This window comes from Garra rufa, chromosome 15 (assembly GCF_049309525.1).
Source record: "Garra rufa chromosome 15, GarRuf1.0, whole genome shotgun sequence".
Taxonomy (NCBI): domain Eukaryota; kingdom Metazoa; phylum Chordata; class Actinopteri; order Cypriniformes; family Cyprinidae; genus Garra; species Garra rufa.
The window spans coordinates 25,611,948-25,637,452 of record NC_133375.1 but is presented as its reverse complement, the minus strand read 5'-3'; the positions used below and the strand labels follow the sequence as shown (position 1 = coordinate 25,637,452).

Below are 25,505 nucleotides of genomic sequence, written 5' to 3'. Positions count from 1 at the left end.
GAAAACACTATTGTGGGGTTTTTTCTTTTGCTGTTTGAGCAAATGTGAGTGCAAAAAAATATATTTGATGTAGTCTCCCCTTCACCGTTATAGAAGTTTTCCCAACTGTGACGACTTCCACTTCTGAGAAACCCAGAAAAAAATGTGAAAAGGGTCCATTGAAAACCTTAAACAATCAAAGAGTCTGGATAGATGGATGATTTCACGATTAAAGCACCCATACACAAACTAGCACTGGTACTTTTAGAAAAGGTTTTGTTGATGTTAACTGCTTTTCTTGATATTTTCTGTCTATTGTTCAGAGTTACTGGAGACAAAAACCATACGGCCGTTCAGTTTCTCCTTCAACACCAGCGACTACCGAATCCTGCATATGGACCAAGACCAAGGCAGGCTCTATTTGGGCAGCCGTGAATATCTGGTCTCTCTAGACATGCAAAATGTCAATAAAGAACCCCTTATTGTAAGGCACTATGCAATTATTTGTATTTGTAATTATATTGTAAAAAATCTTTTAAAAAACGTGAATGTAGTTAATTTAAGTGTGCATTTACTGTGATTGAACCCTATCCATTTCAACTGTATGGTACTTCAGGGGTACTTTGGCTACTTTTTAGTGATTATGTTATAGTATTTTAAATAAGGTGTGTGTGTTTTCAGATTCACTGGCCAGCAACAGCACAAAGAAAAGGGGAGTGTAAATTAACTGGCAAAGGTGGACAGGTACATTTTTACAGTTTGTTTTGATTCAACATTGAATCATTATGGCAAAAAAGAAATTCACTGCTAAAAATGCCTTGTTTTTTTTCTGATTTGTGTATGTTTTCAGGGAGAGTGTGCTAACTTTGTGCGTCTGATTGAGCCGTGGAACAGGACTCACTTGTACACCTGCGGCACAGGAGCTTACAAACCAATCTGCACCTTCATCAACAGAGGCTGGAGAGCTGAGGTACATACATAATGTTTACAGTACAGCAGTGTTAAGGTCCTTGCATAATGAGTCTGAAATTTTCATATGCGTTTTTGCGTATTTGTCAAAATTCGTCGAGGCTTTGAATTGTCAAAACACCTCTCAAAATGCTTGCTTCGGATGTGGAAATGCACAAAATTGAAAGCTATCAGATTTTTTTGAAGGAGAGTGTGTAAACGTGAAGTCATATTTATGTTTTTTAACATGCAAAAATTTTGGACGAGACTTTCAGACCTTTACATTAATGAAGACAATTTTTTTGTATTTCATCAGGAATCACAAAGATGATCAATACACATCAAAACACATTTAAAAAAAAATTTTATGCATTTTTAAAAGATTTTGAATAATTTGATTATTTTTTATCTTTTGAGATTTTACACACATAAAAACTGTGAAAATTATCTGTGCAGTACAGTCACTTTCTTTACTTATAAGTGTGTGATTGTATGTAGGAATACCTGTTCCGGCTGGTTCCTGGTTATGTGGACTCTGGAAAAGGAAAGTCTCCTTACGATCCCCGCCAGGAGAACGCAGCAGCTCTGATCAGTGAGACTTTCTCTCCTGCTCTTGTTTCTCTTATAACCAAATCATGTAGTCAAGCTCCAAAAAGCACAAATGAGATTTTGAAGCCATTACTCCATCCATTACTTCAGTCTTCAGTGTCACACGATCCTTCAGAAATGAGTATAATATCTAATTTTCTGCCTAAGAAGCATTTTTTTTATTATTATTACCAATGCTAAAAACAGTTGTGCTGCTTAATATTGTTGTGTAAACTGTGATTTTGTGTTCTTTGATTAATAGAAAGTTCAAAGGAGCTGCATTTATTTGAAATATAAATCTAAATGTCTTTACTGTCATTTTTGATCAATGTTATGCATTGTTGCTAATTAAAAGTATTCATTTCTTTCAAATAAAAAATCATATGGAACCCAAACCTTTAAATAGTAGTATATTTTATCTGCAGTATAAATTCCAAGGTTTTGGTACTTGACATAGAAATGGCAATTTGCTTCAGAAATATTTATTAGGTTTAAAAAAATACTTAAAGGATTAGTTCACTTTCAGAATAAAAATGTCCTGATAATTTACTCACCCCATGTCATCTAAGATGTTCATGTCTTTCTTTCTTCAGTCAAAAAGAAATGAAGGTTTTTGAGGAAAACATTCCAGGATTTTTCTCCATGTAGTGGACTTCAATGGGGATCAACTGGTTGAAGGTCCAAATACATACAATACTAAGGAATAAAGGTCTTATCTAGCAAAACAGTTGGTCATTTTCTAAAAAAACAAAAATGTATATCCTTTTTTAACCACAAATGCTCATCTTGAACTAGCTCTGCGATGTGCATGCCCATCTTCACGCATGACGTATTCACGTTGGAAAGATCATGCGCAGTTAGTTCTTCGTCTGTTTACTTCGGTTTAAAAAGGTAGGGTAGGACGACAAACTCGTTGTCCAACATTGTTGTTTTACCTTTTTTGTAAATGGCATTTGACTTTCTTTGCATAATGCATGAGGTCAACTAGTGCAGGATGAGCATTTGTGGTTAAAAAAAAACTAAAAAAGTAAAGTAAGGTAAGACTTGGCCAGTATTTCTTGGCTGGGATTCTGTAGAGCCCTTTAAAACTCCAATTTGGACCTTCAACCCACTGATGTCCACTATATGGAGAAAAATCCTGAAATGTTTTCTTTAAAAACCTCTTTTTCTTTTCTAAAGACATGAACATCTTGGATGACGTGGGGGTGAGTAAATAACCAGGAATTTTTTATTCTGGAAGTGAACTAATCCTTTAACCGGTGACCTTGATCGACTGGAGTGGAAATTCCATGGTTAGAAAGTGTGGGAACTATTCTAAGCACTTCTGGTTGTATGAGAGTCTTCTAGCAGTACAAATGGGCTATTAGTATAAATTTAGCCAGTCTTCATCCATCATGATTTCTCTCTCTCGCTCTCTCTCTCTGTCTCTCTCCACATTACTCTCATTCTACCCTCTTCAGATGGGAACCTGTATGCTGGAGTACATGTGGACTTCATGGGTACAGATCCAGCCATCTTCAGAACCTTAGGAGACCGTCCCGCTGTCAGAACCGAGCAGTATGACTCCCGATGGCTGAATGGTATGATATGAGCAGAAAGCGAAGTGATTAACAGTGAACAGTGACAAATATTATCCTTTTTATCTCTTTACAAATCCCTTTATCTCTCCATCAGAGCCTGTGTTTGTAAAAATCCAGAAGATTCCAGACAGTGCGGAGAAGAATGATGACAAGCTTTACTTCTTCTTTCGGGAGAAGAGTTTAGATGCTTCGGGAGGCAGCGCTCCGAGCGTCCTCGCCAGAGTAGGCCGAGTCTGTCTGGTGAGAAAACCCAGATGCTAGACACAAGACTTGACTTCTTAAGCCACACTCTGACTTAATAATCAACTTTTAATAATGAAGATTTTTGTCATGCAAATCGTTATGTAAATCAGATGAACCCCAGGTTTGCTTAAAGTCTAATCTTTTTTTCCCCCATTTGTGTGCTTTGCCTTTAGAATGATGATGGAGGTCAAAGGTCATTGGTGAATAAGTGGACGACGTTCCTCAAAGCACGACTGGTCTGCTCTGTGATTGGTGCAGATGGTGTTGAGACTTACTTTGATGAACTGAGTATGGCAAATGTTTTTCTTTCCTCCATGATCATGACATGTTTTTAATCAGCTTTCTGTCTGTCTCTGATGGCTGATGTCTGTTTGTTTTGTAGGGGATGTTTTCATCCAGAGGACCCATGATGAACGGAACCCCATTGTGTATGCTGTGTTCTCCACAGCTGGGTGAGATAATCTCATGCAAACATGCAACCTAAAACATTTGGTTCCATGAAGAACCTTGAAAATCCATGGAACCGTTCAAATGCAGAAAAGGTTATTTATAGTCGAAAGAGTTTCTTTAGATTTTTGTTAAATGTTCTTCAAAATTGTCCTTTTAAGAACTATTCACTGAAAGGTTCTTTGGGGAACCAAAAATGGATCTTCTATAGCATCACTGCAAAAACAACCTTTTGCAAACGTTATTTTTAAGAGTGTATAGAAAACTTTAATGCACAAGGCAAATAAAATTGCTTCTCTAGTACTTCTGTATCTTTAGAGCTTGACAGTCACCTGTTTCTTTTGTTCTATGGAAAAGCAATAAATATTATCACTACAGTAAACATAGTAAATAAAATTAATGAGGGCTTGTTGCAAAAATGCCACCAAAATGAACAAAAATGCCCCATAAATTACATTTAGATTCACTCACACTGCATCAGATTGCTTGTACCTGCTGTTTTGTGCAGTGTTGAGTCTTACAACCAATCAAATGTGACCCTGGACCACAAAACCAGTCTTAAGTCGCTGGGGTATATTTGTAGCAATAGCCAAAAATACATTGTATGGGTCAAAATTATTGATTTTTCTTTTATGTCAAAAATCATTAGGAAATTAAGTAAAGATCATGTTACATTAAGATTTTTTGTAAAATTCCTACTGTGAACCTATCAAAATGTAATTTTTTATTAGTAATATGCATTAAGAACTTAATTTGGACAACTTTAAAGGTGATTTTCTCAGTATTTAGATTTTTTTGCACCCTCAGATTCCAGATTTTCAAATAGATGTATCTCGGCCAAATATTGTCCTATCCTAACAAACCATACATCAATAGAAAGCTTATTTATTGAGCTTTCATATGATGTATATATCTCAGTTTTGTAAAATTTAACCTTATGACTGGTTTTGTGGTCCAGGGTCACAAATGTGTTTTCGTTAAACATAGGAATGCATTGGCCAATCAGAGGCACTCTGATTAGTCAGCGCTGAAAACTAAATAAAATATTGCCCCTTAATGGAAAGGTTCATTTCTAACCTTGATGCCAATGCTGTTTCTGTTTTCCACTCCAGCTCTGTGTTTAAAGGCTCTGCCGTGTGTGTGTACTCAATGGCTGACATTAGAAATGTCTTCAATGGACCTTTCTCTCACAAACATGGTCACAACTACCAGTGGACACCCTACACTGGCAAAATCCCTTACCCTCGTCCGGGGACTGTGAGTTTTGCTTATGAAATCCAGTTTTGTATCTTATTTTTGATTCTTTGTAGATATCTCATTCTATTTTGTTCTTTCTTTGTTTTTACTGCTCAGTGTCCTGGAGGAACCTTCACCCCTGATCTCCACACCACTAAAGCCTTCTCCGACGAGGCTGTAAACTTTGTACGTGCTCATCCGCTGATGTATCAACCTATATATCCAATACACAAGCGCCCTCTGGTGGTCAGGACTGGAGTTGACTACCGTTTCACCACTATTGCTGTGGACCTGGTGGATGCTGTGGATGGAAGATATGAGGTGCTCTTCCTGGGCACAGGTTAGAAAGTCTTTCCATTTGGTTACATGCAGGATGATTTCTTCCTGAAGTTGCATGAGGTTTGTACATCTTATAAAACATAGACAATCTGATCTGTTTACTCATGATTCACCTTGAACTTTAGATCGTGGAACAGTCCAGAAGGTGATTGTCTTACCAAAAGACATCAGCACAACGGAAGAGCTCGTTTTGGAAGAGGTTGAGGTTTTTAAGGTACAAAAACACAGAATTTTACAGATTTTTAGCTGTTGGGTAGGAATTACCCTAAAAATCCTAATGGATAATTTTGAATGTTGAATTAAATTTCTTCCTCTGTTTTTTTTTCAGAGTTCAGCTGCTGTCAAAACTCTAAAGATTTCTTCTAAAAGGGTAAATATAGTTGTAGTAAAACCAGCTTAATTATTTTAGTATTGTTGATATCTATTACAGTTTTGTTAATTTTGAATTTGATTTTGTTTTATATTTTGTTTTTATTTTAATTAGTTTAAGCTTTAATAATATTGCTATAAATGTTTGTTCTTTTTATTACTTTTTAATAGGTCTTTTAATTACAAATATAGGATTTTTTTAATAGTTTAAGTTTAATAAGTTCAGTAGTTAATATGATAATAACCCTGCATATGACACTAATACAAATCTGTAACTGAATCTATAAATCTGTGCTGTTTCTAAACACTTTTTCTTTCTCCCTCGTGGTTTACAGCAACAATTGTATGTTTCATCAGAAAGGGGTCTTACCCAGGTGTCCCTGCACCGGTGTGCCGTTTATGGCAAGGCCTGTTCAGACTGCTGCCTGGCCCGTGACCCCTACTGTGCCTGGGATGGGGAACACTGCTCTGCTTTCACCCCAGCTACCAAGAGGTCAGACCACATTCATTTACCCCACTGGGTGGTCCATGGTTCAAATTGTATGTAAATGGATATATCTAGACTTTATTAACTGGTCAATCCATGTACAAAGCATATTAGTCTTCGAATCTGCTGAAGAGAAACAGAATAGAAAATAAACAGTATGATCAACAGCAATAGTTGATTTCACAGCTAAAATAGCTCACAGTCAGTAAGCTTTTTTAACTATGAAATCATCTGTGATTGAATCCTTAGGAGAAGCAGAAGGCAAGATATCAAACATGGAGATCCTCTACGGCAGTGCAGAGGATTTAATGCTAAAGGTTTGTAAACAGCCTCTCACGTGATACTGAGTAATGATGAAGGAGATCTTGAGAAACTTGAATGTGGCCCTTCTCTGACCCCCTCAGTAGAGAAGCGTCTGAGGGAGACGGTGCAGTTTGGGGTTGAAGGGAGCAGCACGTTCCTGGAGTGCCAGCCAAGATCACCGCAGGCCACCGTTAAATGGCTCTACCAGAAGGACGGCAAGCGAAAAGCAGTAAGACGCTCATCTTACTATTTTCAGGCTTTAATGGGCTCATGAACTCATGAGAAATCAAAATTCCATTGATCTTTTGACATATAAGACGTCATTGTACTATAAAAACATCCTGTACGTTTCAGAACTCAAAACTTTCTCGTTAGTCTACAAACAGCTTGAAGCTTATACTAAACGACAGGTTGTGGAATATGCCACTTTATGAAATAGTGTGGCTAAACCCCAACTCTGCAGTAGATGATCAACGCCTGCTTATACATCACTGCCTGTTTAGCCCCGCCCACCGATTCGCACATGTAAAGTAAATAACGAGAGGTGAACGCAGGTTCTGATAAGTCTACAGTCCTTTCAAACAGAGCGTTCTAATAATGGTGGTCAAAACAGGACAGAAAATGGCCTATTACTTCTAAATTATAATTTTTTTAATTACATTTTAAGTGGACCTCAAAGAACAGTACAAAATAATAATAAAACCAATTCATCTTTTAAAGGGATAGTTTACCCCAAAATGCTAATTCTGCCATCAATTACTCACACTATAAAACAGTTGTGAAATTTACAAAAAGCAGCAGTGGTTGCCAGAATAAATTGTAAAAAATATGATCGCAACTTTTTTTTTTGTTTTACAGATTTAACTTAAATTTACTGAAAAAATTGTTAACTAATATAATCTTAATACTGAAATATCTCTTTTTTACCTTTATTATACATGGACAACCAATGAGAAAGACACACATATAAGAACAGTTGTGAAATTTACAGTAAGAAAAGCAGTTGCAGTTGCCAGAATTGAATCATAAGAAATATGGTAGCTTCTTTCTTGGTTTCACAGATTTAACTTAAATTTACAGAAATAAATCATTAACTAATATAATTTTAATACTGAAATATCTCTTTTTTACTAGTGGTGGGCCGTTATCGGCGTTAACGTGCTGCGTTAACGTGAAACTCTTATCGCGCGATAAAAAAAATATCGCCGTTAATCTATTCTCAGATTTGGGTTGGGAGCTGGGTCTAAACTACGCAAGCTATGATGACTTTCACCTTGATAGTTTAACGCGGATGTATACCGAAGACTATAGAATATGGTCGCGCGTTTAAGTCTCCTCCGCCAAAACACAGACGGGATCGCGTCGTCCTCCATTCATAAAAACCGAATCTACTATAGCGCGAAATGCCACGTAAATTCGTCGTTTTTTGGATTCATAAATCAAATGTTGGTCAGTCACTTAATTCAAATCGCGATATGGACTAGTGTATGTGAAACCTGAAATGCAAAAAGACCGTTTTAATATGAATCCGATATGTTCCGTTTGCCTAGCTGTATGTATGCATTGCGGAGACGAGCTTTTACTACACGCATACTGAAACACACGTGACGCTCCCGGTAATTTTTGGCATTTTCATCTCACATGAACAGATAAACTCAATCTCCCAAACTGCTGTGAGTGTCACTTTTAACGTTTCATTTGAGAAAACTAGCATCATATCATACTGTATGACACAGAAACTTCACGGCAACCTGTCAAAATAAAAGTACGGTGTAACATGTAATGGGTTGGGTAGGTGTTGACGTTAAAACACAATCTAATAGGTAGAAAAAATAATTTCATTGTTAGTTAGTTAGTTAGTAAACACAAGTACATCTAATTGAACATAATTTATTTTCATCAACAAATTATCATAGAACAGCTTTATGAGCTTTATGATCCATTCTCAAAGACTTTAAGTCATTATTTGGGTAGCACACATATTCTGAATGCCTTCAGCAGAATTCAAATTAGCCATTTTAATCTAGATTAATCTAGATTAATTCCAAGATTTAATCTAGATTAATCTAGATTAAAAAAATTAATCTATGCCCACCCCTATTTTTTACCTTTATTATACACAGACACACAAAAGGACACACATAAAAGCAAAGCTTTTCCACAAGCTGATGTAAATACCAATGTGCTCACAATTTCAAAACATCATCATGGTAACACAGATGACGCATTAATTTAACAACATAATATTCAGCATAAAACCCTACTGTGCATAACTGGTAAGAAAAAACTAAGAAACAATGTTTCAGTGAAAATGTGAATATTCACACAGAGCACAATTTTTGTTTTTTCACTGTAAATTATAAGATGTTTTTTTTTTTTTTTTCACTTCCAGAAACGTGTATACTAACTTTTAATAGTATTTTACTGTACAATTACATGAAATAAATCAGTTAGATTTATTAGTGTATTGTGTATATGAGGCCCTTGCTGTTAAGCTATTAACAGGTTTAATATTACAATTTTTACAGTCTTTTACCATTAAAAATAGAATTTTATTACAGTGCGCCCTCATGTAATTTTGAACTTTGTATGACTTTCTTTCTTCAGTGGATGTTTTGAAAAATATCTCCAGGTTTTTTTTGTCATTATAATGAATGTCAGTGGGGTCCAGTGTTGTTTTGAACTCCTATTGACTTTCTTTATGTTTTGTGTCATTAATTTAGAAGGCATGAATGTCTCCCTTTCCTTTTCAGCTCAGCCGAGACAAAGATGTCTTGAAGACCGGTCAGGGCATCCTGCTGAAATCCCTCACCCAATCGGATGCCGGTCTTTACCACTGCCTGGCAACCGAGAACAACTTCAAACACACCGTGGCACGCATCTCCCTACGGATCCTGGACCGGGAGATCGTAGAGGCCCTGACCGAGTCGGACGTCCCGATAGAACCAGAGCACCGCCGCCACCATTCCCATCACCACCTTCCACCGCCACCTCCTCCACCTCAAACCCACCCACCTGCTCTCCAGCTCCACCCACAGCCTGAAGTGCGTCTCATCAACCAGTACTGCCAGTCCTACAGGCAGCAGATACAAAGCCAGCCACACAAAGCTAAACGAAACAACCGCAGGCATACGGGAGAACAAGAAGAGGAGGAGCTACAGGAGCAGTGAATGGAACAGCACCTGGGACCCTGCTGACCACGTCCCCATCGCTATGTACTTCCTCCAGGCAAACTTGGTCCATTTAATAAAATGATTAATTAGTTTAGACTGATTAAATTGATTCATTAGATGTATCAGACTGTGTCTGAACTAGATTGATTTTCATTTTGAGGTACAGTTTGATGCACTTAGCTCCCCTAACTAATCTAAATCTGGCTGTGATGTGCTCACTTCCATAGCTAGCATCAAACTACACAGTTTTCTAATGAATTCCTTAAATGTCCAGCCACACCAGCAAAACTACTGCTGTTTTATGTTAAACATAAGCTATTCCATTCTAATATTCAGCACACCGATGACTGCAGTGTAAATGCCATCACAAACATTTGAAACCATGTACGTTGTTGGGGTTTCAAAAGGTGAACATGAAAGATCGCTGATTCAGTCAGTTATCTCTAAACCCCCAGACCATGAAATATAGTTGTGGAAGGAATGTTCTGGAGCATTTGAAGATGGTTAGATGTACGTATCTGCACGCTACAATTATAGCACAATATATCTTGCCATCATTTTGACCACTGAAGTTTGAACTTTCCTTGGCATTTGCAATTTTTTCCATAGTAAAGTTCTGGAAAGAACAGGTCAATTTGTATGAACAACTAGGAGTGACAATTAAAATAAAAATGAATATAATATGAAAATGTTTATTTAAAATTAAAATAATGAATAATTTAAACATTCAAATTGAAATAAATCATTTAAAAATACAATACTAAAATAGCATTTCTATAATTTTGTTTTTAAGTGCCACTTCTAGTTCTTCATACATTTGAGCTTTAATTTCAGTCTTGATCCATGACAGCAACTTCTACTAAAAGTGATATTTAAGTATCATTTGCATGTTTATTGTTTTAGAGAAAAACTACAGATAGATTGGGAATTTAAAGTCATTGCTAAAACAATATTGGACATTTCAAAAGTCAAAAGTTTACACACACCTTGCAGAATCTGCAAAATGTTAATTATTTTACCAAAATAAGAGGGATCATACAAAATGCATGTTATTTTTTTTATATATAGTACTGACCAGAATAAGATATTTCACATAAAATACATTTACATATGGTCCACAAGAGAAAATAATAGTTGAATTTATATAAGTGACCCTGTTCAAAAGTTTACATACACTTGATTCTTAATACTGTGTTGTTACCTGAATGATCCACAGCTGTTTTTTGTTTGTTTGTTTTGTTTCGTGATAGTTGTTCATGAGTCCCTTGTTTGTCCTGAACAGTTAAACTTCCCGCTGTTCTTCAGAAAATCTTTCAGGTCCCACAAATTCTTTGGTTTTTCAGCATTTTTGAACCCAACAATGACTCTATGATTTTGATATCCATCCCTTCACACTAAGGACAACTGAAGGACTCATATGCAACAATTACAGAAGGTTCAAACACTGACTGATGCATCAGAAGGAAACATAATGCATTAAGAGCTGGGGGGTGAAAACTTTAAGGGTAAATTTAACTTATTTTGTATTCTGGTGAATATGTAAGTAGCCTATCTTCTGTAGTTTCTGAAGGGCAGTACTAAATGAAAAAAAAAAAAGATATTTAGGCAAAATACAAAAAAAAATGTACACCTTCATTCTGTTCAAAAGTTTACACCCCTGGCTCTTAATGCATCATTTTTCCTTCTGGAGCATCTGTGAGTGTTTGAACCTTCTGTAATAGTCACATGAGTCCCTCAGTTGTCCTCAGTGTGAAAAGATGGATCTTAAAATCATACAGTCATTGTTGGAAAGCGTTCAAAAATGCTGAAAAACCAAGAAATTTGTGGGATCTGAAGGATTTTTCTGAAAAACAGCAGGTAGTTAGGACAAACAAACAAAAAAATACTCAGCTGTGGATCATTCAGGTAACAACAATCAAGTGTATGTAAACTTTTGAATGGGGTCATTTTTATCAATTCAATTATTATTTTCTCTTGTGGACTACATGTAAATGTCTCTTATGTGAAATATCTTATTCAAGACAGTACTAAATTAAAAAAAAAAAACTTAGCATAACATAATTGTGTGTGACCCCTCTTATTTTGCAGATTCTGCAAGGTGTGTGTAAACTTTTGACTTCAACTGTATGTATCTAATACTAAAAATATTATATATTTTGTCTCCTTTTTGTAATGGAACAAGCAGCTTTTTGCAACATGATTAAATCATTGCCCTGGAAATTTAGATGTTTTATTTGGACAAGACTTTGGACCAAAATGACAAAAAAATAAAAATTGTTTATAGGGATTATGCATCCGAATGTCTCCCTTGTGATCAATGAAACAAGACATCGATAGCTATTAATGTGAAAAGCCTTGATACGTACTTCACATTGCAATTTTGATTGCAACCCAAATATAAGTGAGTTATTTTCTTGTTTTGTCTTGTAAAACAAATGCTTGTCCCCCAACTACTATAAGCATATGGATCTGCTGTACATAGATAGAGATTTTCAGTCTGATCTCTTCTATTTTTGACTGTGGACTCTGATGATAGTCGGAGCACTATAAACATTCTCACTCAATCCATCGAATCAAAACATTTTGTATTCCACGGTTTGTCAATGGTGATATGTGGTCATGTTTTTGCTTGTGTATGAACACAGTATCTGTGCTTTGTGTTGTGTGACAATGACACATGTACATAGAAAATGTATGTATTCGACTAGTCACTGGTCAGGATTAAAAACTAACCTCTAATCTCTTTCCTCGTCTGTCACGTGACCCTCTGTCTTTCTCTTTTTCTCTTTCTCTCAGCCACACCATACAACATATTTATTGTGAGAGTGTACATATTCATGCGAGTTGTGCTCTTTGGTGGTGGGACAGGGCTGGTTTTGATGGAAAATGTCATTGTATGTATTGTTTATTAACAGGACCAGGACATAGACAGATGCTGAGGAAAAAAGAGGTAGATGTTTTTGGATAAATTATAATCAGTTAACCCGTAGAAATATGTTTTAACATTTGAATTGAAATATATGGGCATTTCTTTTTTTCAGTTGGCATGAAATATTTCATATTTGCAGTGTGTTTTAAGCCAGAAATGTCTACCTCTTCAAGCACTTTCTATGGAATATCACTTGACACCAAGCTAAAGGACAAAAGCAAGGGAAACGTGTTGTGTAATTTTCTTCTGAGAACATATACTTTGTCTAGCCCACTAATGTCATTTTTTGAAAGGATAAGAGACTGTTTCTCTTCACTGGATGTTGGAGGAATATTTATAATGACTGTGTATGAAAGCGCTCAAAGAAACGCTCTGTGGTTTTAACCCGAGACATGTTATCTGGTCTTGAAGGGTGGAGAACATATTCTAGAGTCCAAACCACATCTCTTTCCTGTCCACAGAGATTTTATTGTGCAGAATGACATCTGACACAACTTCTCTGAAGAACTTTTAATGCCACATAGACTTTCTTTGTCCTGTTGTGTTCCTTTGATGTTGGTTGTTGAACTAAACAAAAACTTCCTAAATATGGTTGCTTCCTAAATATTTCCTCTTTGTATTTACCGATGTTTGTGTAGGTTCATGTTAATGTGATTGTTTGTGATAAATATTATTTTATTATCATGGTATTCTGGGATTTGGGAGTCCTAATAGGTGTTTTTTAAAGCAATAACAATAAACTGCTGTTTTTGTTTTTATCCATCTATGTATTTCTTGTTCTAACTGTCTGAACACCTGCACTATCTACATCAAAAGTATCATCAATACTTGATTATTTTTATACTCTTTGTTAGTTCCACATTTGCCCTGTAGGGGGAAGTCCTGTACAGTCAACAGATAAATAGACTATTGCACATGGCTTTAGAAAACTAGATGTATCTTGACAAGAATAACATTACTGGGTTTCTAGTTAGAAGATACAGATTTGGAATAAGACAGTGAGTCAAAAGTATGTGCACACAGAAGGAAATATCCAACATAAAGCTGTGGTTAATCTTGGCAGTCCTATGTTTGGATGAAATCTAACACCACTCCTGGTTTGGCTCAACTAATGTTCCTTCTTCCTGAATGAACTCGCATTGAACTGCTGCTGAGCTACTGTGAAGTGAAAACTGTAGATGAAAACAGACCAAAGACAGATCAGTCTTTGAGGCTGAGACGCTGCAAAACAGACATCACATCTAGTAAGACTATCAAAGTTAGGTCTTTATTGCTTTACTGGATTTACAGCAGATCTTCAGATCATTCAGTGCAACTTTAATTTGGAACAACTTGAAGATTTCATGCCTATTGCTAAAATGATTTCCAATGAGAATCAGCTTTATCAGCTCATTCTTATAGATTGGGTGGCTTAAGTGTTTGAACCAAGAGCAGAGAGAAGCATTAGTCATCCCATTCATCATCTTCTTCTTCATCACCCCCATCGTCTTCTTCATCTTCTAAAGAAAGAAAGCAAAATATATATATATTTGTTAGCATCTAATGGCACAATTATCCAGATACTAAAACATGCATATACAGTCAGGCCCGAAATTATTCATACCCCTGGCAAATTCTGACTTAAAGTTACTTTTATTCAACCAGCAAGACCGGAAATGACACGGGCTTCTCCCAAAAGATAATAAGACGATGTACAAGAGGCGTCATTGTGGAAAAAAATATTTCTCAGCTTTTATTTACATTTAAAACAAAAAGTGGCATGTCAAAAACTATTCATATCCTTTGCAAACTGTCAGTCTTTGGGAAAATCCAAAGTTCTATACCATTCCAAATAGTCCAAGCTGTTCTAAAGCATTCTAATTACCCTGATTCATTGGGAACAGCTGTTTTAATCAACTCAACAGGTGAAAAACAGAAGCTCTCTGCTGTTGGTTTGTGGACAGTCATGGCTAAAACAAAGGAGCTCACTGAGGACCTGCGGCTGTGCATTGTGGCTGCTCACAAGTCAGGAAAGGGCTATTAGACCATATCTAAATGTTTTGAAGTTCCAGTGGCTACAATGCAAAGTATTATTAAAAAATACAAGACGTTCCGCACTGTGAAAAATCTCAAAGGATGTGGTCGGAAGCCAAAAGTGACACTTGTGCTGGCCAGGAGGATAGTGAGAGAGGTAAAAAAGAATCCAAGGATCACCACCAAGGCCATCCTGATGAATCTGGGCTCTGCTGGTGGCAACATCTCAAGGCAGAAAGTCCAACGGACACTGCACACCGCTGGGTTTCACGGACGCAGACTAAGAAGGACACCATCTCTCCAGATAAGGCACACAAAAGCCCACTTGGCCTTTGCAAATGCTCATCTGGACAAAGAAGAAGACTTCTGGTCTTCTGTTTTATGGTCAGATGAAACAAAAATTGAATTGTTTGGCCACAATGATGTAGCCTTCATTTGGCATAAAAAAGAAGCCGCCTTCAACCCTAAGAACACATCCCACTGTCAAACATGGTGGTGGGAACCTAATGTTTTGGGGGTGTTTTTTTAGCCTGGGAACCTAATCACAGTAAACTGCACCATGAAAAAGGAGCAAAACATCAAAATTATCAACAACAACATCAGGCAGTCGGTGGACCAGTGGACATTTCAGAGTGACAACGACCCAAAACACGCAACAAAAGTGGTGAAGAAATGGTTCGCAGACAAAAACATTAACGTTTTGCAGTGGCCCAGCCAGAGTCCTGACTTAAATCCAATTGAGAATCTGTGGAAGGAGCTAAAGATCAGGGTGATGGCAAGGAGACCCTTCAACCTGAAAGAGTTGGAGCTGATCACTAAAGATGAATGGGCAAAAATACCAGTGGAGACATGCAAAAAGCTGGTCAGCAATTATAGGAAGCGTTTGATTGCTGTAATAGCCAATAAAGGCTTTTCTATTGATTATTGAGAAGGGTATGAATAATTTTGGACATGCCACTTTTTGTTCAAATGTAAATTACAAGATGAGTAATATTTTTTTCCCACAATGATGCCTCTTGTACATCCTCTTATTATCTTCTGGGAGATGTCTGTGTCATTTCTAATAAAAAAAAATTGCTGGTTGAATAAAAGTAACTTTAAGTCAGAATTTGCCAGGGGTATGAATAATTTCGGGCTTGACTGTATGCATGCAAAATGCATTTTCATGCGCTTTTTTTTCTGTTTTGTTTATTTTGTGCCAAGCAGCACGTTTGTAGCAACAGCCAAAAATATGTTGGCTCAAAATGACGGATTTTTCTTTTATGGCAAAAAATTATTATGATATTAAGTAAAGATCATGTTCCATGAATATACTTTGTATCAAAACGTCATTTTTGATTAGTGATATGCATTGCTAAGAAGTTCATTTGGACAATTTTAAAGGCGATTTTTTAAATATTTTTCTGCACCCTCAGATTCCAGATTTTCAAACAATTCATATCTTAACAAACCATACATCAATGGAAAGCTTATTTATGCAGCTTTTATATGATGTATATAGCTCAATTAAAAAAAAAAAAAACCTTATGTCTAGTTTTGTGGTCCACAGCAACATATTAAGGGTTTCTTTTTTTAATATGGGTAGAAACAAGCAACCAATCACAAAACTAAACAGCGCTTGTTTCATTAAATATTCATTAGCTTAGCGCAATAGCAGAAACGCGTTGCGCGGCATGTCGTTGGGGTTTGAGAGAAAGTAACTTCTCAGAAAGTGACAGAAAACCCATTAATTTAAGTGAAGAACAGACCGTATTCTTACATGGATGGTCCTGGACAAACTGGAATATACAGCCAGAAAAAGTAAGCCGAACTGATGCCGAACAAGAGACCAGGCGCTATGTAAACAGCTCAGGGGGCAGCTGTGTTCTTCCAATCAATTACCACAGCAAGTAACTTATGCAAATAATAACATTAAGACGCGATTTATTAATGTGAAATATATAAAAAGATAATCTAGGATCCTGTTAACTCGTGTTTTGAATAATCTGTTGTGAAAATAATACATTTATTAAATATTTTACCTGAAGAATGGATAACTTTACTCCTTTTCTGCATAACCATCATCAGAGCTCCCACAATTCCTTCTGAGGATTCATCTTGCGCTGAAGGGTTAGTGTCCGGGGATTCAGGCACCTGACAAAAACACCACATACAATGTGGTTATACCAGTGGCGATTTCTTTAAGACTGCAAGGGAAGCTCAGCTTCCCCTATAATGTCACAAAATTAATGGTCAAATTACGTACTATTGTATTAACATTTTATTGACTACAAATGCGTTAGAAAACGTTCATCTCAAAGACGAATTCGTTCAGAATCAGTTAGATATAGCAGGTCGGCTGACTTGATTTTCTTCTCATACATTCCCGTAGCGTCACAGTGCATTTCCCCATTGAAGCCCAGCGTCCATTGACTTCAATGGGGCTGCTTTGAACGTTTTTTTTCAGTGCTTTGAAACTAGACGGTCATTGGATAAACGCTGCGATTATGTCCCGCCCACGGACGCTCAGCGTCTCTGGGGGTGAATGAGGAGTAGGCTGGCCTGGACGCTGAGCTTCTGCGTGATGATTGGAAGGTCTGTCGAAAGATTGCATGTCCTTTTGACTGACAGCGATTTTGTCCTATAAGGAATCGCTGAAGCTATTCGTTCGCGCTCTCTGCAGCCGCTCAGTCCCATCGTGGATTTCTCAAGTTCAGTCGAAATAAAAACTGCTGCAACCTATTTCTTTATATTTGCTTGGCGAAATTGCTTGATTTTCATCATACATTTCACACAATTATACACCACATTCCTTGTTTCACTTTTACAGAGTTTAATATTTTTTTTTAGATCATTCATTCATATGAAACTGCACACGAAAAGTCACTGGAAAAGACGCCTAGTTGGTACGACAGGGTCACAGACCATTTTCTTGAAAAGGAACATAGGGCAGAATTTACTTTTAAATAAATAGACAATTTTATGATGTAGACCGAAAATGAGCTTCCCCTATTTGACAGACCAGTAGCCGCCACTGGGTTATACCCAACAAAGCACAGCAAAAATCCCATTAAGATATGTAGAATTAAAAGTATGGAGTGTATTCACGGAGCGTTAGTCAACCATATTGGCAGCACTGAATGTAAACAATGCCACTGAACTGAACAAAACTCGCATATTTTGTTGTCTATTGCTGCTGAAAATGGTCAGTTAATGTCATGTTTTAGGCTGTACTGATCGGACGGACCGGAAAAAAAACATTTGGAGTACTATAGACTGCCAAAAGGTATAACAAATTAAGGAGAAGAGTGCAAAAAACTGTTTGAGGAACAAAAGGCATTTGTGGTTGGTTAAACTAAACCAGGATTTCCAGGGCAAGAATCTTGACTTATAGTTTTGACTTAAGTGTTTGTACTTATAATTTCCGGTCAGGTAGGTGAAATATTAGGCTAATTACCACCTATTAACTTTGGTTGTTCAAATTATTGTGCCCTTTCCTGCTTACTAAGTCCTTCTCTATATGCTTCCACATGTTTTTTTTCTATAGTTTAGACACCATAAATTAGCAGAACAACGTATTCAGTAGTACATTAACTATGTAATCTATGCTTTTGTTTACATCCTGGTGTCGCCAATATGGCAGGGCATCGGGGTAACTGACCAAATCGTGATGTAAGTGCAAACCCTCTATAAAGATAAATATAACTAGGCCTATGCACGATAATGTAAAAAATGTTTCTGAAAGTAATTCTAATAGCATTGTTCCTCTGTATCACTATTGTTATTGCTGTGATGTGGACTTCTCCATTCTTTAGAATTATTAGTTTATCATTATAGTTGTCGTTCTTAGTGTGAACTGCCTGTAATGCGTTAAGAAACGACTAAACAAAATGTATTGCATTTGTGTCTCACGTACATTCTTTAGCACACGTCCACGGCGAATTTCTTCCAATAGGGTTCCTCGTCCTCCACCATCAGAGGGAGGAGGAGGTGGAGCTGAGCTGGCAGGGCTACTAGGGCTGAAGTTACCACCTGAAGAAGGTGGCGGTGGAGGAGGAGGTGGGGGCGGAGGTGGAGGCGGCGCACCTCCACCCATAGGTGGAGGAGGTGGCTTGTGACTGTGGCTGGGGGGCGGTGGTGGAAGAGAAGATGGCATAGGGGGTGGAGGCCCAGGACGGCCTCCAGGTGGTGCAGGTCGCGGTGGGCCACGATGCGGGGGTCCAGGGCTGCGTGAAGGTGGTGCGGGACGTCCAGGTGGACCTGGGACTGAGGGGAGCCCGCTACGAGGTGGAGGAGGTGCAGGGGCAGAACGAGGACCACCTGGGACTGGAGGAAGAGAGCCGGAATGACCATCTAGGAGGGCAACAAACATCATTAAAGGCACATGAAAATGACCGAAAGAAGTGCCAGGACTTAGTTGTGTTAATCGGTTGTTGATGGGATGGAATGAACTCACCCTGTTTCCTCATTTCCTCTTTTACCGCATCCAGGCCTCCAGATTGCTCGATGAAGTCATAGATGATCTTAGATGTTTCTTTGTCTGCCAGCTGTGCATCACTGATTCCAGCAATGTTGAACAGTTTCTTCAGGTCAGGGTCAAGATTGTTGGTCTAGAGGGGCCAAAGTCAGTGTTCATATATACAGGTATGTTACTTTTTACCCTTATAATGGCAATGAGTATGGAGCATGGAGTATCAGTTTATGTGATTAAATTTGCTTTATGCATTTTTAAGGAAAAAGGACATTTCTTACATCAAAACCAGAGTTTGGATCCCACCCAATATGAGTGACATGTCTGAAGAGGAATGAGAGGCACAGTCAGCATTATGTCAAACAAAACACAAGGTGAGTGTCTAACTTTAGGGTAAAATCCTCTTACTTGAATCCACTAGGAGCTCCGATATCTGCCTTAGTGAGCCTTGGGCCTTTCTTCTTTACCTTTTTGTCCTTTTTGCCTTTGCCGAGTGAGGCTGGTGCGGGGGTCGGCACTGGGGCGGGGCGGTACCTTGATGCTACAATATCTGGGTTTTGGATGTCCACCGTGGCCATTACACTTGGCTGTGAAACTGGCCCTGGTTATTGGACATATGTAACATATTAACCACTTGCATTTATTAGTGTGTTATACCATGTGATCATTTCAGCATAAGTTACATTAAAGTTAAATGTTTTCTTCTGCTGAACACAAAAGGTATTTTAAAGAACAAACATTGTCTAAAACAACATTGGCCACCATTAAATTTCATTACTTGGTGGCCAATGTTAAACACTGGGACATTTTTTTTTTACATAAAACCAGCCGTAAGTAGAACAGGTATATTTGTAGCAATATCCAACAATACATTGTTTGGGTCAAAAGTATTATTAATTATGAATTAATATTAATTAAAGATCATGTTCCACTGAGTTATTTTGTGAAGTTCCTATCGTAAATATATAAAAACCTAATTTTTTGATTAGTAATATTCATTGCTAAGAATTTCATCTGGACATACATCAGTGTAAAGTAAGTCATAAAAGTTTGGAACAACATAGGTGTGAGTAAGTGATGACAGGATTTACACTTCAGCATGAAGCATTAAAAATGTTTAAAAGTGACTCACCATTTGTTGGAGGAGTTTGTGGTAGTGGCCGGTTTTCTGTTAATCAAATACAACCAGCCTTAAAATGCTAATATAACAATTGATACTAAGTGTATGTTTAAACTTGTTGACACATACCTTCAGATGGAGCATGCTGTCTTTTTTCTAAATGTGCATAAAGGCACAAAGGGATACTGATGAAATATGAGTATTTATGGGTAATGATCATAGCAAAATGTATATAAAATATGAATGAGAATGACAGTAACTGACCGTGGCGACCGGATCTCTGATTAATCTTCTCCACAGTGATGTTTCTGAAAAAGTCAGCTTCTGTCTCACTTGCAAAGTTCAAACCTATTTGACAGTCCTGAGATATAAGTGCATTCAAATATATTAGACCTCTCAGATTGTGAGACTTTGGTTTTCCAGTTTTAATGTAAAGTAATTCAAGGAATTATTTAGACTTGTTAAAGCGATAGTTCACCCAAAAATTAAAATTCTGTCATTAAAGGAGAAGTTCACTTCCAGAACAAAAACTCCCATCTTATTTTCTCCCTCAACTTATAATTTATTTAACAAAATAAATATCTTACATCGCAGCAGAAGTACCGAGCCAGTGTTTGCAAAGTGAAAGAAGGTCAAACACCCTTAACAAAAAAGGTAAAACAGCGATATAGGACGGTTTTGAAGTTGAGGGAGAAAATGAGATGGGAATTTTTCGACATACCCGAACCAGAAAAAAGTTCAGGCTGAGCAAGGCAAGACAAGCGTTTGAGGTTAAAAAGTATATAAATTGTAATAAAAACTTTTTTTTGCGCTAGATAAGACCCTTCTTCCTCGGCTGGGATAGTTTACAACCGCATTTGGGATCATTTTAAGCCACATTTAAACTGCATTCTGGAAGTTCAAATTCGGGGCACCATAGAAGTCCACTATATGGAGAAAAATCCTGAAATATTTCCCTCAAAAAACATAATTTCTTTATGACTGAGGAAAAGAAAGACACGAACATCTTGGATGACAAGGGGGTGATTACATTATCTGTAAATTTTTATTTAATTTTTACTTTAGTTACTCAACCTCATGTTACTCCAAATCTGTTAGACCTTCATTCATTTTCAGAACACAAATTAAGATATTTTTAATGAAATCCAAGAACTTTCTGTCCCTGCATAGAAAGCAAAGCACTATCACATTCAAGGCCCAGAAAGGTAGTAAGGACATCGGTAAAATAGTCCATGTGACATCAGTGGTTTAAACTTAATTTTATGAAGCTACAAGAATTCTTTTTTTTACAAAAATATTGTTGAATAAATAACTTAATTCAACAATTTCTTCTTTTTCATGTCAGTCTTTGACGCGTACTCACAAGAGTACCATGACGCATAGTAGCGTTCTGACATAGAACCTGGATGCGCTGCGCATTGTTTACAAGCAGTGGAAGTCTTCATAAACATGTCTGAAGATTTCGACAGAAGATGACCTTACTTATTTGAACCAGAATATACAGACAATGAGCTAAGAGAAATGGACATTCAGTGTTAGATCACCGGCTCCTGCTTCAGCAGCACCACACGAATACGTTGTGGTACTCATTTGACGAGCAGAAATTGTTGAATGCAGTCGTTATTTTTGTTTCCTTTGCACACAAAAAGTATTTTCATAGCTTCAGTAAATTAAGTTCAAACCACTGATGTCAAATGGACTATTTTAAACAATGTTATTACTACCTTTCTCTGCTTTGAACATGTCAGTTGCATTGCTGTCTATGCAGGGTCAGAAAGCCCTCAGATTTAATCAAAAATATCCTATTTTGTGTTTTGAAGGTGAACTGGTTTGGAACGAGTATGGTTTGGTGAGTATTTAATGACAGAATTTTCTTTTTTGATGAACTAACCTATTAAGTGTCAGCTTGAATTGAGATTTTTAAATGGCCTGTACCCACATCAGCTGCAAAACTGTGGAAGAACCTCATTGGACAGGAATATGTCATTTGATTATACACCTCCTGCTCCCAAACCATTTTCCCTTCCTGAAAAAAAAGACATAAAATGAAAACACAAATATTATAAAAGTCTAAATGGTGCCACCACAGTGTGACTTCATGAACTGAGCTGTACTGCTGTGACTCAGAACTCAAAGCAGAAGTGTATCTTTATTTAATTTTAGCCTACTTGACAACAGGTCAAGTTTGGTCATGCTGACAGGAGTCAGTATAAATCAATTTATCATCCTCTCAGAGAACATCTCTATCTGCAAAGGTGCTAGACGCATAAACTTTCTGCATAAAAATTCTGACAATGAAAAGAGCAGGTTTGCACCTAACCTTTATGTCAAAGAGCCGGATGTAATATGAACGTTTAGGATTGTCCTTAACGAAACACACAACTCCTGTATGTTGGAGACTCCATTGCGTCGGACTGTGAGGAAGAGCCATGTACAACTGAACAACCGCTGTGGCCATGGCCTGCACACACACACAAACACAATAAACTGACATAAAAGTACATTTATAAAAAATTAATCAGTTAGGTATTACAACGAAAGCACTAAAGCAAAGACATCTGCATCCTCTACAACAACAGGAAGTGGCCTCAAACAGCATTTCCTGTCACTCTCCAGTTAAACCTTACCGTTACATACCTCAGTTGTCACTGCAGAAAGGTTAACAATGTTGTGAAATGTACATTCTGAATGTTTAATAATTAATTATGTTTTAGAATCTTTTACAAATTATACTAGGTGGAACTAATTGCAAAATTAATTTACACTGAATAAAACATTTGCTTGTACAGCTTATTCTGTCACAGGTTGTCACAAGCATTTTGTATGCATATTGTCTTTTTTAATCTTTGTCATTTAGCACACAAGCAACGAAAGAACTTAAAAAGCTTAGTTTCACTTTGACCTTTAACTGACATAAACAGTAAGAGCTTCAATCTCATCTGTGAACTCTGCACCATGTCTCTCCTTTCAGCAGTTTCTCTGTTATACCTGATTTATTTATATCCCCAAAACATCCTCGGTGGGATAGAATGCCCATCTATGATTGGCCCTTCTAATCAAAGTGACTTCACTCACCACGCATCTCCTTCCCAGCAGCTCTAGCAGTCGTTCATTCTCCTGGATGCTGAGGAGAGAACTGGACATGTTCTCCTGCCCCTTGACTTTTCCTTTGCTCATCACTCCTTGATTAAATGGACACTCAGATCTTAGGACTCCACGTCTGGGGCCCCTGCTTGGCCCACAGTACCTGCCTGAAGCCTTTTTAGAACAGGCAAATGGCTTGAAGGAACTGTTGCTTCCGTGTTCTGTAATCTGATGTAAATGCAGCACAGCAAAAGAGAACAGGAAGAACAAAACCACCACATATCTGCTCTCAGAATGTCGTGGACAGGCACGTGTTCCTTCGCTCATATAAAGAAGGTGGAGCGCCTTGTACATCCTCCTTAGCTCATATAAGGAATATATATACATTATACATACTTGTATTTAATTATATACTTATATAATAGATATCTAATGTTTTTTAAACAAGCCTCTTATGCTCATCAAGGCTGCATTTATTTGATCAAAAATACAGAAAAAAACAGTAATATTGCAAAATGTGAAATAGAAACCATTATTTTACAATATAAAAAATGGTTTCTATTTTATTATACTTAAATATAATTTATTATAATATAATCATTTTCATCAGCCATTACTCCAGTCTTAAGTGTCACATGATCCTTCATTTATATAAGTATATCATTATATAAGTGTTTGTATATAAATATATAAATTTATTTATTTATTTACAGGTGCATCTCAATAAATTAGAATGTCGTGGAAAAGATCATTTATTTCAGTAATTCTAAACTTAAATTGTGAAACTAGTGTATTAAATAAATTCAGTGCACACAGACTGAAGTAGTTTAAGTCTTTGGTTCTTTTAATTGTGATGATTTTGGCTCACATTTAACAAAAACCCACCAATTCACTATCTCAACAAATTAGAATATGGTGACATGCCGATCAGCTAATCAACTCAAAACACCTGCAAAGTTTTCCTGACGCTTCAAAATGGTCTCTCAGTTTGGTTCACTAGGCTACACAATCATGAGGAAGACTGCTGATCTGACAGTTGTCCAGAAGACGATCATTGATGCCCTTCACAAGGAGGGTAAGCCACAAACATTCATTGCCAAAGAAGCTGGCTGTTCACAGAGTGCTGCATCCAAGCATGTTAACAGAAAGTTGAGTGGAAGGAAAAAGTGTGGAAGAAAAAGATGCACAACCAGCCAAGAGAACCGCTGTCTTGAGAGGCTTGTCAAGCAAAATCGATTCAAGAATTTGGGTGAACTTCACAAGGAATGGACTGAGGGCTGGGGTCAAGGCATCAAGAGCTACCACACACAGACATGTCAAGGACTTTGGCTACAGTTGTTGTATTCCTCTTGTTAAGCCACTCCTGAACCACTGACAACATCAGAGGCGTCTTACCCAGGCTAAGGAGAAGAAGAAATGGACTGTTGCCCAGTGGTCCATAGTCGTCTTTTTAGATGAGAGCAAGTTTTGTATTTAATTTAGAAACCAATGTCCTAGAGTCTGGAGGAAGGGTGGAGAAGCTCATAGCCCAAGTTTCTTGAAGTCCAGTGTTAAGTTTACACAGTCTGTGATGATTTGGGGTGCAATGTCATCTGCTGGTGTTGGTCAGATCTGTGTTAGTCACTGCACCCGTTTACCAAGAAATCTTAGAGCACTTCATGCTTCCTTCTGCTTACCAGCTTTTTAAAGAAGATTTCATTTTCCAGAAGGATTTGGCACCTGCCCACACTGCCAAAAGTACCAAAAGTTGGTTAAATGACCATGGTGTTGGTGTGCTTGACTGACCAGCAAACTCACCAGAGCTGAACCCCATAGATATTGTCAAGAGGAAAATGAGAAACAAAAGACCAAAAAATGCAAATGAGCTGAAGGCCACTATCCATGCCATTTATTTGATCCTAAGTACAACAAAAACTGTAAAATTTTTAAATATTTTTACTATTTAAAACAACTCTTCTCCATTTTAATATATTTTAAAATGTTATTTATTCCTATGATTTCAAAACTGAATTTTTATCATCATTACTCGAGTTCAGAAATCATTGTAATATTCTGATTTGATGTTCAAAACACATTTATTATTATTATTATTAAGAGTAGATTTTTTTTAGGTTTCTTTGATGAATAGAAAGTTTTTTTTATTTCAGATAAATGCTGATCTTTGAATTTTTCTATTCATCAAAGAATCTTTAATAAAATGTACTCAACTGTTTTAAA

General features: G+C 37.1%; 2 protein-coding genes across 2 annotated transcripts; one reads left to right on the top strand and one right to left on the bottom strand.

The window, feature by feature from the left end:
- Window positions 1–306: 306 nt before the first annotated feature.
- Window positions 307–13,379, top strand: sema3gb (sema domain, immunoglobulin domain (Ig), short basic domain, secreted, (semaphorin) 3Gb). The gene is made up of 16 exons (XM_073818602.1): window positions 307–463; window positions 661–723; window positions 830–949; window positions 1,426–1,519; window positions 2,976–3,095; window positions 3,190–3,335; window positions 3,512–3,626; window positions 3,721–3,790; window positions 4,898–5,042; window positions 5,139–5,361; window positions 5,486–5,574; window positions 5,689–5,730; window positions 6,065–6,222; window positions 6,466–6,533; window positions 6,621–6,748; window positions 9,273–13,379. Exons 1-16 carry the CDS (start codon window positions 374–376, stop codon window positions 9,687–9,689), a joined length of 2,088 nt encoding a protein of 695 aa, XP_073674703.1. The 5' UTR covers window positions 307–373; the 3' UTR covers window positions 9,690–13,379.
- A 484-nt stretch (window positions 13,380–13,863) lies between these two features.
- On the bottom strand, window positions 13,864–23,515 carry wasb (WASP actin nucleation promoting factor b). Its single transcript, XM_073819476.1, has 12 exons — window positions 23,280–23,515; window positions 22,525–22,665; window positions 22,144–22,230; window positions 20,469–20,565; window positions 20,334–20,360; window positions 20,217–20,252; window positions 19,493–19,685; window positions 19,366–19,408; window positions 19,070–19,223; window positions 18,530–18,966; window positions 16,656–16,767; window positions 13,864–14,120 (listed from the first exon to the last, which is right to left on the bottom strand). The coding sequence occupies exons 1-12, from the start codon at window positions 23,379–23,381 to the stop codon at window positions 14,065–14,067; spliced, it is 1,485 nt and encodes a 494-aa protein (XP_073675577.1). The 5' UTR covers window positions 23,382–23,515; the 3' UTR covers window positions 13,864–14,064.
- Between the last annotated feature and the right edge of the window lie 1,990 nt (window positions 23,516–25,505).

Coding starts and splice junctions, on each gene's coding strand:
- sema3gb (XM_073818602.1), top strand. CDS start 374: ATGGACCAAGACCAAGGCAGGCTCTATTTGGGCAGCCGTGAATATCTG. Junction 464..660: donor TCAATAAAGAACCCCTTATT/GTAAGGCACTAT, acceptor GTGTGTTTTCAG/ATTCACTGGCCAGCAACAGC. Junction 724..829: donor TAACTGGCAAAGGTGGACAG/GTACATTTTTAC, acceptor GTATGTTTTCAG/GGAGAGTGTGCTAACTTTGT.
- wasb (XM_073819476.1), bottom strand. CDS start 23,381: ATGAGCAAAGGAAAAGTCAAGGGGCAGGAGAACATGTCCAGTTCTCTC. Junction 22,231..22,524: donor TCCGGCTCTTTGACATAAAG/GTTAGGTGCAAA, acceptor CTTTTTTTTCAG/GAAGGGAAAATGGTTTGGGA. Junction 16,768..18,529: donor GTGGACGTGTGCTAAAGAAT/GTACGTGAGACA, acceptor TGTTTTTGTCAG/GTGCCTGAATCCCCGGACAC.